The 13,555-nt window shown below is 50.0% G+C and overlaps 1 protein-coding gene across 1 annotated transcript in view; it reads right to left on the bottom strand.

The window, feature by feature from the left end:
• Nucleotides 1-8,238, bottom strand: part of ADAMTS8 (ADAM metallopeptidase with thrombospondin type 1 motif 8) — a 16,744-nt gene extending 8,506 nt beyond the window's left edge. The window contains exons 1-5 of the mRNA XM_019547010.1: nucleotides 6,809-8,238; nucleotides 5,710-5,842; nucleotides 4,927-5,094; nucleotides 3,584-3,882; nucleotides 502-685 (exon numbers count right to left, since the gene is read on the bottom strand). Of these exons, the coding sequence (XP_019402555.1) occupies nucleotides 502-685; nucleotides 3,584-3,882; nucleotides 4,927-5,094; nucleotides 5,710-5,842; nucleotides 6,809-7,030 (1,006 nt within the window). The 5' untranslated portion in view covers nucleotides 7,031-8,238. The remainder of the gene's footprint in view (nucleotides 1-501; nucleotides 686-3,583; nucleotides 3,883-4,926; nucleotides 5,095-5,709; nucleotides 5,843-6,808) is intronic.
• Between the last annotated feature and the right edge of the window lie 5,317 nt (nucleotides 8,239-13,555).

Raw genomic sequence — 13,555 nt, forward strand, 5'->3', positions numbered from 1 at the left:
TTTGACCCCAGTAATCTTTCCTGCCATGGCAGGGGGTCAGACTCAATGATCTGCTCAGGTCCCCTCCGACCCTAGAAACTATGAAACTATGACAGCTCATCAAAACCCCCCATGTGGCCCTTGGGCCCAACTAATTGCCCACCCCTGCCCTTGACAAGCGGTGGCTTTGCAGACTGGGCCTGCAGGTAGATTTGGGACGGGAGGAAACAGACTGTATAGTCCCTCCAAAACCTTGCTGAGGGGTGTCTCTTGGTAGGTGCCTCAGTATCAGACCGGGTCCTCTTTGACTCCCTATCGCTTGACTTCTCCAGTGCCTGGTGGCAGTTGGACAGACAGGCTGCTGCCATCCATAATGCCTCATAATTATATCTATATCACTACAATGGCTTCTTTCGTGTCAGGCTCAGCTCCACCAAGCCAGGTCCTGGAGCTGCTCCGGACACAGGCAGGGACACCAAGGGGAGGGAAGGGAAGGCAAGCGTTACTGGGAAACTGGATTACCATCGGCTGGGCACTCCTCCGTGTGGCATGACTGGTACTTGGCTCTCTGGCCCTCGCAGTATTTCCCACCGTTCTGCGGTTCGGGATTGTTGCAGTTGCGGTGTGAGAACTGCACCCCGCCTCCGCACGTCCTGGAGCAGGTGCCCCACGGGCTCCAGGGCCCCCAGTCTCCATCCACCACAGGCTGCAAGACATCACAAATCACTTCATTACAGCCACCCCTCTGTTTTAATGGACTGCACAGACCTAGCCAGGAGGAGCAGATCATTTGTGGGACATCCCAAAGGGTCTGGGGCTCAAACACAGATGTGGCCATTTCAGGATGTGGGGGGAGGATGTGGGGTAGTTGATTTTGCAAGGCACAAACAGCAATTAAGGTCCTAATTCTCTTTGACTTCTGAAAATAGTTAGACACAGCACTGCCTTTTGTGTCTTTGAAAATCTCCTCTTCAGACATCTAGTTCTCATGAAAACAAATAAGACCTGGGCATAACAACTCTTGAGCAGCTTTGAAACCTTATTCTTAAGGTGTAAGATGCTTTTTATCTGACAGCTGAGTTGTGCAGTGTTCACCAGGATGGCGTCTAGCTGGTAAGGCTCTCCCAGGGGAAGGCCCTCACCTCTGGAGCCCCTGCCCTTCAGCCACTGTCTAGAGCCAAGGTTCAAGAAGCTTGTGAGCTCACAAAAGCGTCCCTCAAATGGCCGCAACAAGAAATACCTACTGGTGCTATACGACAAGAGACCAAGATTGAATATGGAGTAAGACAGAGAGTGGGTCTCAAGACCTGAGTGAGAAACCTGGAGTGGGCCAAACTGCTGAGCTGACTGGTCCTGCCCTCCAGACAGCTGCCTCTGTACCTTCCAGCTCTCTCCTACCAAAGAGGTGATGAGCACCATCAGCCTGTGTTCAGCTCTGCGGTTGAAATCCTGGCCTCACTGCAGTCAATGGAAATAGAGAAGTGCTGCCAAGATTTTCCTTTATATGAGCTGTGTGTGCTCAGCCCCTCCTAGGTTCTGGTCCTTCGAATACTTGCTAGACAGGGAGAGAGGCTTAGTATCCAGCTTGGCCTGGCTTTGCGCTGATCTTGCCATAGAGACTGGGTCACTCTTTGTAGTGGTTTTTTAACAAGTATAAGGCACGTGCTTAGTGCGTTGTTCTGCACATGGCAGAACTGAAAAACAACATGCAGGGCGAGGGGGGTGGAGTGGGGGTTGCATTCATGTCAAAATACAGGACTGGAACCAGCAAGGGTTTTACCAAGCCTGAGGGGAGACAGAATGTGAAAAGAAAAGCAGACGTCCCATCTGTTTTCTAGGAGCGGAAAGCATGACTTTGTGGTGCGCACAAACACCAGCACAGGGATGCAGGACAGCCTGACTGCAAACACATCTCCGACACCTAGAGGGGCTGATTTGTCTGCCCGCATCCTGCTGCCTGGCTGGAGCATAGAGCACTGCGTGGGCAACACGAGCCAACCTGCACGGCCCAATTCACACCCCTGAGCTTGGTCACAACGCCCCGAAAGCCAATGGCACTGCACAAGGCTGTTGCCGGTGGGAGGAGACTTGGGCTCCTGACTTTGTCTCTGGCCATATGCACTGCCCAGGTTTTTGTGCCCTGAAGAGGTCACTCCAGCTTCATTTTATCTTCAAGTGAGGGTTACATTCAGCAAGTTGATGTCTCGGCACAATTTCATTGTCTCACGAGACAGACAGATGCCTACTACCGGTCCTGTACTATAAATATGGAAAGCAAATGAAGGCTGCAGGCACCCGTAACATGCACATGTTCCCTCCGCTCCTGACAATACTAAGTATGGCCCTGATGCAGCTAGCATTTATGCAGGGATGTAAGCACCGTTGGCACAGATGAGCCTAGTCGCTGAAGCTGCTGTAAGCATTTTGCTGGGCTAGGGGCTGCTTCAGAAGTAGTTTGTCTTCACGTATATTCCCAGAGGGGAAAGACAATGAATTAATGGCACAATGACAGTCTTCCTGGAGTTGACAGTTCAGGCCAGCACAAGTCATCAGGAAATTCATTGCAGAGTGACTCTGTGAGTTGGCCTGGCCCAGCACAGGCCACAGTAGAGATGATCTCAGTGGCAAGTGCTGCCTGAGAGGAGATTTAAAAACAAACCAGGCAAATCAGAAGACAATGGCCTTTCCTGGATACAGATTAGAGTGGAACGGGGAACCCAAGGTAGTAACTTAAGCTGCTTCATTTGCAAATTGCAGAGTCAAGGAGCCCCATCCTTAACTGGCACAAGCTTTGATCCTGCAACTGGATGTGCTAGTGGGGACCCTTGCCCACACCGCAGAGAACTACACTGGCAGGCTGGATTGCAGGATCAGGGCCCAGCTTTCCTCACATCCAGACTTTGTGCTGTCTACTTGGAGAAAAGGAGAGGACTTGTCCTCAGACACAGACCAGGAGGCCCTGTGGTGCAGTGGGCAGAGAATACGGCTGGGAGCTAGGATTTCTGAGACTTACAGAAAGAGGATGGAGCTGGACTGTTCTCACCGATGGCAGATGACAGAACAAGGAGCAATGGGCTCAAGTTGCAGCAAGGGAAGTTTAGGTTGGATATTAGGAAGGATTTTCTCACTAGGAGGGTAGAAAAACACTGGAGCAGAGAGGTGGTGGCAGCTCCATCCTTGAAGGTTTTCAAAACCGGGCTAGACAAAGCTCGAGGATGATCTAGCTGAGGACAATCCTGCTTCGAGCAGGGAGCTGGACTAGATGTGACCTCTTGAGGTCCCTTCCAATCCGAACTGTCTATGATTCTGTGATTAAGCCCATCCCCGCTAACGACTCGCCGTGCTGCCCTGAGCAAGTCAATTCAGCTCTCTGCCTCCCCATCCCCATCCAGGATCGTGATGCTTTCCTGGCCCCTTGGCGAGAATTGTGGCAATGTCTTACGCACGGAAGCTGAGTTTTATTGCTGTGGCCCTCACAGCTGGGAATGCTGGCCCTCAGCTCCTGAGCAGCAATGGGAGAGACCGATGGGGGACAGGCCCCTTCCCTGCAGGAAAGAAGCTTCCCCTGCAGACACAGATCATTTCCATCCCACCAGCCAGTTACCTGGGGCTTTGCCATGTTCCCTAGCACACAGAGGCCTTCCCAGCACAGCCTGCCTGCCCCGCAGGGTGTGCCGTCCGCCCAGGGCAAGCTGCCATTTTTGGTGTGACAGAGAGGCTCTCCTGTCTCCATCCGGCACCACAGCTGAGCGCAGACGTCCTCCTCGGTGGTATTCGGGCAGTGCCGAAATTCCTTGCCAAAGATCTGCTGGCATTGACGGTCCAGGCTGTAGATGGACACTTGGCCTGGCAGGTCTGTGGGGAGGGTGATGAGTTTGGCTGGAGCGTCGAGAAGGCAATCTCCTAATTGGGAAATGGATGCAAATGCAAGGTGAGCTGGGCATAAAGAAGCCGGCAGGCCCCTACAGTGCCCAACTCCATGCAAACGGGAAGCCTATTGTTTTCTATGGACTACGGTCACCTCCAGCACTGGGGACTTTTCAGCTTCAACAAACTTTTGGTTTCCTGACTTATACCTTCCATGACCCTTTTCTGCACATGCGTCTTCACTCCTAATTCCCCCATTCATTCTGCTCCCCTGTCAGCACATGTTTTTACTACATTTAACCAGGCTTTTATAGTTCCATGCCTGCGCATCTCCCTCAGCTCTGCTGCAGTAAATGCTCGCTTGCAGTTTCCTATGCATGGCCTGTTCTCCTGATGCAAAGCTGTCAGAACATTTCCAGCTGGTAAAAACCTGCCAGCTGCTGCCGGGCTCTTAGATCACAGCCAGTGCTGTTAGACCTGACAATGCCTTTGCTCCCCAAACTCCCCACTAGATCTTCCAAGGGCTTTCTCACTTGCTGTTTACCACAGCTGATTATAGCATCTCTACACCAGGCCTATTCAGCAGGCATCAAGGCTGTGCCTCCCATCTCCCCAGGCAAAGTGATTCCCAGCAATTGCTTTTTTATTCCAGATATTTTGGCAGGGGAAGTTAATGGTAGATGCGCAGCAAGGAAGACCCTCTGGTAATGCTCAAGTCCATAGTGGCTGTGATGAATCATTTGTGAGAAAAACAGTACCCCAGTCTGCATGATCAGTTTGCCATGGAGATACAGCCTAATAGCATATTAAGTCTGTCTACACAGCTGAATGGGAGCAGGGCGGCAATGGTGCATGACAGCCCACCACACTGTAACATTATGAGGGCAGGGAATGGAAGCCTGATGACCGTACATGAAAACCTGGGGCCAGGTTTACATGACTAGAGGTGAAAGGACTGCTTAGTGGGATTTTCACGAGTGCCTGAGCCTGCTGGGTGCTGGGAAGTCTGGCCCAGAATGACCATTTCCAGCATGTCTGGAACAACCCCAGGCGTCCCGCGAGTACCGAGGTGATTCTTACCATGTCCTCCATCTAGAAACTCTGTGATGTACATGGCGCTACAGGGGGACCAGGGCAGAGTCTTGTTCAAGTGAACGAAGAGAGGAGCCATCATGTGATGTTTGCCCAGAGGCCCAAAAAGTCGCTCGCAGGTCTTGGAGTCATCATGGGGCATGCTGAATACGTGCCCTGGAATATGAGAGGCAGCCTGAACATTAGCAGCTCGTTCTCTTCTCTGCCCCCTCCACTTTCAAGCTCCCTCTCAGACCTCATCAAAAAAGTCTTGCATTTCAGTTCATCTAACTCTATCCCAATTATACAGTTGGCCCAAATAAAGCTCGGGGCTTCGGGAGGCTTGTGTAGAGCCCCCCATGTGGCGCAGGGCAGTGGGGCAGGAACTGGTGAGTGGGGGCTTTTTTGGCTTTTGTTTTTCTTAAAGGGCCGGAGCTGGGGCAGGCAGGGCAGCCATGGTGGGGTTGGGGGCTTGTGCAGAGCCCCCACGTGGCGTGGGCCAGTGGGAAGCAGCGGGAATTGCCCCCTGCCCAGCAGCACCTGGTGAGTCCAGGTCTTTTTTTCCGAAGTGCTGGGAGCTGGCACGGCTGGGGAGAGTGGGTGGGGGATGGGGCCTGTCCAATCTGGAGATTCGCAATCTCCGAATCAAATTCAGCCAAATCGATTTGGGACAGTGGTTTGAATCACTGAATTGAATCACTGTCCCCTGAATCGGCCAAATCCGAAGCATACACTAGGCACTTTTTGCAGGCCTATTGACTATCCCTCGCACACAAGTGATAAAGGAGTTACCTAGTTCATGAGCCAGGGTGTAGGCAGCTTGGAGGCCCTCATCTTCGATCACAGAGCAGCTTTTTTTGGGGTCGCACATGGTGCCGATGTCAGCTACACCCAGAGTGTCACAGCTCTGGTGCCCACAGAAATCCTGTGTTTGAAGAGAGCATCAGAGGACATAAGATAAGAGAGCAGGGATCCAATGTGATTCCTCTCCCTGTGACATGGGCTCATAGCACTACTGGGATGTCCCTGTCATTCAGTTTGCATACCTCTCAGTGGGAAGGTTGGACACCCAGTGCCTGATCCCACTCCTAGCTTCTCCTTGTAGGACAACTTGTGTTGTGCTACATAATATGCCAAAGCAGCCTCCTTCTGCACCTTCCTGCCAAGGGATAGCACTGCCAGGTTCCCAGCCCAACCTGCCAAGCTCCTTTGTGCTTGAGCTGCAGACAAACCAACTCCCAGAGCTTTGCCCTCTCTCGTTTTCCAGAATTTGTGTATGATAACAAATGAGCCCAGTGGTGACTTATTCATTGACTTTAGTGATTAATGATTAATAGAATTTTCATAGACATTAGGGCTGGAAGGGACCTCGGGAGATCATCGAGTCCAGCCCCTCTCTCGTTAGCCTTTCTGAAACTTGATGGTTTGGAATAATTCAGATCCAACCCATTTTCATCTCCTCCCTTTCTCCAGAGACACCTTTGCTGGATGCCTGATGATGGATCAGCCAGAAGACATTTCATGGAGAAGAAGAGTGGCTTAGTGGGCAATGCACTGGTGGGAACCAGAGAATACTTCTGACATTCCCATCCGTGCTCCAGGCTCCCTGTTTCCTTGGGCAAATCACTGCACTTCCCCATTCTCATTGTCGACATGGGGATAACAGTCATTCCCTAATATACTTTGTCTGTATAAATGACAAGCTGTCTGGACAGGAACCACTTTTTATTATATGAATGCTAAGCACCGAGTTCAATGGATGTCCTCCCCCAGGGACCTGCTACAACACAAATAAGGACGATGGATTTGATGAACACAATTCTGCTTGATCTCTGCTCCAGACCCCACTCAGGCTAGGCCCTGCATTGATTTAGGTGGCTCAGCTGCAAACCTGTCTCGTCAGCAGGATGGCTGTGTCAAAATGCTCTGGGTGACGGTCGCTAGCAGGGTTGAAGCTCTGCTGCCAGTTGCAGAAGTTGCGGAGTGTGAGCCCTCCATTATCCGACACTTCTGGCCCGAGCTTCTCATCTTCGATAATCAGCACCTTCACCACCACGAGGTTGATGGAGTTCTTTAGGCTGGGGTGCTTGTAGATCCAGGCAGCCATAGCCATCAGGGTCAGGATGTGATTCTGCAAGGACAAAAGTGCGCAGGCAAACAAAGGTTATGTCTTTTGGACAGGAAACTTCAGGGTCCCAAATGCATGTCATGAAAGCTTCCACCCTCTGTTCCCTTGAGGAGACCACTACTGGGCTTCCATTATAACCTGTCCATTAGGAAAGAGACCAGTTTCTGTGGCATCCAATAGTGCTCTCAGCACCTCAAATATGGTCAGCATACGCCCAGTTCTTCATTGCTCCTCATCTTGGATAGCTGCTGACACTAGCTGAACATGGGTATGAACACTTCCCTCCTGATTTAAGAAGCAGCAAGGGATTTGGGGAAAATGCAAAAATCTTGACCCATATGCATAGCTTTATCCCATTATCATCTCCAGATCTCTTGTACTGACATCCCTGCCCCTGCCAAGGACACACTGAGGCCTGCAACCCTTCAACAGAATATAAAGGACCTTTTCTGTGTTCTGGTAAAACATGAACCACCCACTCATTTTCCAGGTGTAACCTTCAGAAGATGGGAAACAGCCTGAATGCATCCATTTTGGCTCCCATCTCAGTGTTGTACACCTAATGCTCCTGCCCTTTTTTGGTCAGCACCATGTGAACCCAGAGCCTTCTGCTCCACAGTACAGAACTCTATTACTTGATCCATAGCAGTGATCTCTTATCTGGCACTAGCTGCAGTTGTTTAATCCTTTCTGTCAATCAGCTTGAAGAGCATAACACACACTGTACAAGCATGTTAAAGAAACATTAGGTAATGCAGATGGGGTATGTTAGGGCCCACATTTCTGGCTGGGGTAAACCAAAGTAGCATTGTTGACTTCAGCAGGATGACACCTGTTTTCATCAGCAGATAATCAGGGCCTTGCTCCTGAGCACAGGGTTTCTCAGACTGTATCTCCAGGTGTGTATACAAGCTTCTCCAGGGCACATAAGAGGGAGGAAGGAAGCAAGCAAGCAAGGAAGAAGTCAGCAGACAAAGGGAAAAGGGGAATTATATGTGGAGGGGAAAAAAAGTGAAGGACAACCTGGCACTCTCTTTTAGGGAGCTGGAGGGGTTATTGTGATGCAGCGACATAAAGCCTTCCCTTTTCTGTTAGCACAGACACAGAGGGGCTTACGGCAATGACGCAAGCTCAAAAAGGGGTAATGAACCTCAAAACAGGTGGGAGTCAGTGCGTGGTAAAGCACTGGCTGGCCTTTACATGCAGCTTCCAGCATGTGCTCTTTAAACACATTCTTCCCTCCCGTGGGGTGGTCGGCCCTCCCAGCGCAGATTCCTAGGAGATACGCTCACGGCAGGAAATAGCCGAGTTCTTCCCAGGACACTGCGAGAGGTGCATACATCTGTCCAAGCCCCGTGCGTGGGAGTTACACATCAGTGTCATTATTTATGAATGAGATTCATTCCCGTACCACTTGAGCAAGCTGCCAAGCATTCACCCAGCACTGTCTTCTGCTTGGGTGAACAGGAGACCTCGAGGTTACTTAATATGTCAAGTGCTCCAGCAATGTTTAGGCTGATGTAAACATCTTATCAGTGCAACAAAATTTCTTCTCTCTTTGGCACCAGTTCATGGAATCATATTCATGAGAAAAAAATGCAATCATTACACAACAGTTAAATATTGGGAAAGAGAAAGTGACTTCTCGTAGCCCAGACATGTTACATTGTGTAGTCTTGCCTTGGTGACTTCAGCATTATAGCTTCCAGTCTAATTAAATAATACAGATGGAATATTGCCCTCTCTTATACCTGCACAAATCCAGTGCAGCTCAGCCCAAGTCAGCTGGGCTGCTACAGATTTACACCCATGACAGAGCAGAATTTGGCCCTGTGCCTTGAATAACCTCATCTTTCCCTGGAATGGAGAGTATCATTGTGGGCTTAACTGCTCAACAGTTCAGTGGGTGGAAAACTGGCTGCACGGTAGGACCCAGGAGTTCCCATGAACAGATCTGTCTCGCCCTGGCGAGAAGTGGGCAGCGGTGTCCCTCAGGGGTCTGTGCTTGGACCGGTGCTTTTCAGCATCTTTATCAATGATTTGGATGCGGGGGTGAAAAGCTCGCTGGCCAAGTTTGCAGATGACACCAAGTCATGGGGGAGTGTGGCCATGCCAAAAGATAGGTTGCAGATACAGGCAGACCTTGCCAGGCTGAAGTGTTGGGCTGACCAGAACCAGATGGAGTTCAACGCTCAGAAGCATAAGATGCTCCATCTGGGGGCGAACAATCCCCAACGTATCTACAAGCTTGGTGGTGACAATTTGATTTGTACTATGGCTGAAAGGGATCTAGGGGGCGTGACTGACCATCACATGAACATGAGCCATCAATGCAATGCTGTGGTCAGCAGTGCAAACACACTGGCATGCACTAACTGTTACAGCTCATGCAAAACTAAGGAAGTGAAGCTCCCACTGTAGTCCGCACTGGCGAGACTGCAGCTGGAGTACTGCGTCCAGTTCTGGGCGCCGCACTTCAACAAGGATGTGGAAAAACTTGAGAGGGTCCAAAGAAGAGCCACTCGTATGACCAAGGACTTGCAAGACGAGCCATACGAGGAGAGGCTGAGGGACCTGGGCCTCTTCAGCCTACAGAAGAGCAGGCTGAGAGGGGACTTGGTAGCGGCTTACTGCTATGTCAGGGGAGTACATCAAGGGCTCAGTGAACAGCTGTTCACCAGGGCACCCGGGGAAGACCAGGGGCAATGGATACAAACTCCTGGAAGGCCACTCAATTGGAGGAAAAACTCCTTCACAGTCAGGGTGTCCAGACTGTGGAATAAACTCCCTCCAGTGGTGGTGCAGTTGCCTACCCTGGAAATCTTCAAAAGGAGACTGGACAGTTGTCACCTGACCCCGGTTGTCTTTTCCTGCCTAGTGCAGGGGGACTGGACCCGACGATCTACAAGATCCCTTCCAGCCCCCACATGAATCATGTCGTATGGAACAAGCCAAGCTCACTGCCTCGGCGGAGAATAAATGGCTCAATTTTCAGTGCGTTTCTGGGAACAGGGATTTGCACGGAGGAAGCTGGAATGCCATTTGCTTAGAAATGGAGTGAGACTGAGTGGATCATGTATATAAATCGGTGCCCACAGGGAAGTCTCACTTGCAGTCCAAGTCTCAGATCTTCGGATGGACCTACAGGCCCTTCCATAGACCTGCCGCGTGGAGGGCATCCATTGCCGATAACGTTCTAGGTGGAACGAGGGTGATACTGAGCGACCCACAGTCAAGGATGCAAAGTCAAGGGTGCGAAGTAAAGAATGCCATGAACCGATGCTGCAGGAAGACTCTAGTGTTAGGTGGTAGAGCATCATTTACTAAAAGGAAGTTTGGTTGGGATACTGTAGTCTTTGTTCCTCTACCGTTTTGATAGCCCCCACTTCTAACAGTGCAAATATGACAAGCAGCTGCATCTGAAGAACTAGCCGGTACATCAGAGCCAGCACAAACTAGACATGGCACTCCTAGATAGTTTAAATTTTTCTTCAACATTTTACCCTGCTACAGACATCACCATGTAAACAGATGCCTATTTTTAGCAAGATGCATATTAGTCAGCTTCAGTTCATTACACTATAGGAGGTTCCAGAAAGAGTGATGGCAGTACTAACGAGAAGGCTTTATTTAGACTAGCCAGATCTCCATGATGTGACATAAAGATCCAAAGAATACAGCAGATATAGCAAAGAATTCATTGTCAGGGCAAGACACACAGAAGAGACTGCACAATGTCCTCCTCTTACTGTTCCAGTGGAAATTTGGGCATTCTTTCTGCCTGCATAATGGAAAAGTCAAGTTGGGCGCCTTTATGAAAATGTCACCAAGCTACATATTAAATGTCTGAAGATTTAGGAATGCAAGGCTGGGACTGAACTCAGCCTTCCGAACTCACACTTCATCTTGCAGAATTCCCAAGGCACTTAAACCAGGGGAGCTGAGCTTCCATGGCCGCTGGGGAGAAGCCGATTTTGCAAAGGTACCCGATGGAGCAGAATGAACCACGCGTGGTGCCTTCCCTTGCCCACACACAGTCCAACATCTCTGCAGCAGCCCAGCACTCACACACAGTGTTTCTATGGCAGTGGCAGCAGCAGGAGCCGGTAATAAGTGCGGCCCCCTGTGACTACTCCGTGGTGCTCCAGGCACACGGCTATAATTATTGGCTATGATGACCAAAAAAGCCAAAAGCCAATTTCTCCCTTTACCGGTGCCGAATCGATAGCCAGCTGATATATTGGTGCACTCCTAACTTAAACTCATCTGCAAATTCTTCAGCGTTTACGCACTCTTCCACCAGTGAAGTGCAATAATCATCTCTGGGGTGAACACAGAAGTAATTTGGAAGTATGTTGCACTGTATACCAAAGAAGCACGACTTGAATCCTTAGGGGGATATAAATGATTATCTCTATTGGCCAGGACATCAGGGTAACATCTTAATTCTTGCAAAGAGTGACAAGATCTTGAGCGAGCACAAGTAGCTTGGGTACTAGTGTTGTCTCACACTGAGTAGCACAGCTCCTTTTGTTGGGACACTCCCGATCCAGAAGAAAGAGACCTGCCCATTGAGAACATCACTAGCTAAATATTTCTTGAAGGTTTCTCTGCTAAACCCTAAACTAGACCGGTGGGTCTTCTTTTGGTGAGATCCGAGATGCTGCTCATAGCACAAAGGAGCATGGAGCCTGACCCTCATCCGACGCCCATTCTGTTAATCAGGCGATGTGCAGCGTCTCAGCTATACCCGCATGCTTTGAGGGGGAAGGCTGGCTTGGCAGAAGGAACAGAGAGACTAGGATTAAATTCTTATTTCCTTCCTGTATTGCAAACACAGAAAAGAACTGGAAAGTGAAGATGGAAAGTGAACCGAACAAACAGCTCTTTAGTGAAGACTAAAAGGTCAAATTTGCTTGTTCCACCATCTGGTGTGTGTTTACTGTATACCAGCGCTTGGACTGCAGAAGACCCTTCTGCTTCAGCATGTGAATGTGAGGTTCGGCTGGCTTGCAATGGTGCCAGGCTCCTCTTGGGAGAGAAAGAAGCCACCTGCATCAAGTCCAGTTGGTCATTTGAGAAACACGTGTTGGCATTTTGGGTGGGCAGAGGTTGTTGTGCGTTCTCAGCCACAGACTTTATTTGAATTTGCTTGATCCAGCTTGTTTACCTCCCTCCGCTCAAACAGCGTCTGGGTTAAAAAAGGCAGGGAGGGGGCTTAGCTTTCCTCCGACTTTGAATCTCCATGGACTTCCCCTTCATGACGTTTCCTGCCCCTTGCTGCTGAGGAGGCAGTGCTAAGTGTACGCACAGAGTTGGGGTTCAGAGATGGGGTGAAAACCTTGCGTGCTGATCTCTGCCCTTTTGGGTGGGAAGATGCACTGTGGGATCTGGAACGTCCTTGTGAGATTTCGGTCATCTTGGCTCGTAAGTCTCTTCTTGACTTCAGGCTAGCATGGCAAACTATGTCTATCTGCTTAGAAACCTCTTCTCAGGGTTTTAGTCAAGTCTCTGAGTCAAGCCAGAGAACTGATCCCTTCCAGTTTGGGAGCTGAGAAGGAGCTTGCTCAGGACAAGGTGCACTGGGCGGTGAAAAAGGGAAGGTGAAGGGAGTCATTCGCTCTGCCCCAAGTACACCAGCACAGTTGTCCAAGCTGGGTGTAGGTGTTTGGATTTGGCCCATGCCTCAGCAGAGATAAATAATACAGTGGTACACTTCCACTGCTTAAAGGCACCTACTGTCACTTCCCACCTCCCCAGTGGCAGCTGTTGAGTTGCTATTCTTGGCTTATCACAATTGGGAGAAAATGAGCTTCCATCTGGCTGTTTCCAAAGGGAAAACAAGCTGAGGAAACGGTCAGAAAAGTCCATGCAACAAGCCTCACTTGTGCCTGCCACCAGCTAGGGACAGAGATTGCTTCTGTTTCCATGTGTGTGAAAAAGGAATAATCCTAATTTTGAGGTTAACTCAAACCGAGCTGTCAGCCTTTTCCTAGGACCCCCTCCCAGGTCTAAGACCATCAGTGATCACCTCTCCCAGGCAGGAACGTGCACCCTCTCCCCTTTTCCTCAGAAATGTAAGCAATGATATTTAATCTGACCAAAGGCTGGTGCTCTGAGCCCCTTGAGGGAGATCACCAAGGTCACCTCGGCAAGTTTTACTTTTCTACCCATGCTTGCAGTTCTGCTCTCGGTGGGATGCTGCTGCTGTTAGCCAGGGACCAGTCATTTTGCACTACATAGTCCTGTTTATTTTAGGACAAAGGAATTACAAAGGAAGCCTATCATAAAGCATAATGCAGTAAGATTTATGAAGCAGGCATGTAAGCTCCCCACCAAGTACCCAGGGTCTGCCCTCCCGGTTCTGGCGCTCAGTATTGCTCCATTCTTTCTGCCAGGGTGAGTCTTCCACCCCTTAAAGCAGGAAGCTCTTTTTATACCATTTCCAATCCTTTGTTCCTAGCCTTCTCCAACCAATTCAAACCAGGATATGCAATTTTCCCAGCAGGG

Source organism: Crocodylus porosus, unplaced genomic scaffold, assembly GCF_001723895.1.
Source record: "Crocodylus porosus isolate Cpor-Errol unplaced genomic scaffold, CroPor_comp1, whole genome shotgun sequence".
Classification (NCBI taxonomy): domain Eukaryota; kingdom Metazoa; phylum Chordata; order Crocodylia; family Crocodylidae; genus Crocodylus; species Crocodylus porosus.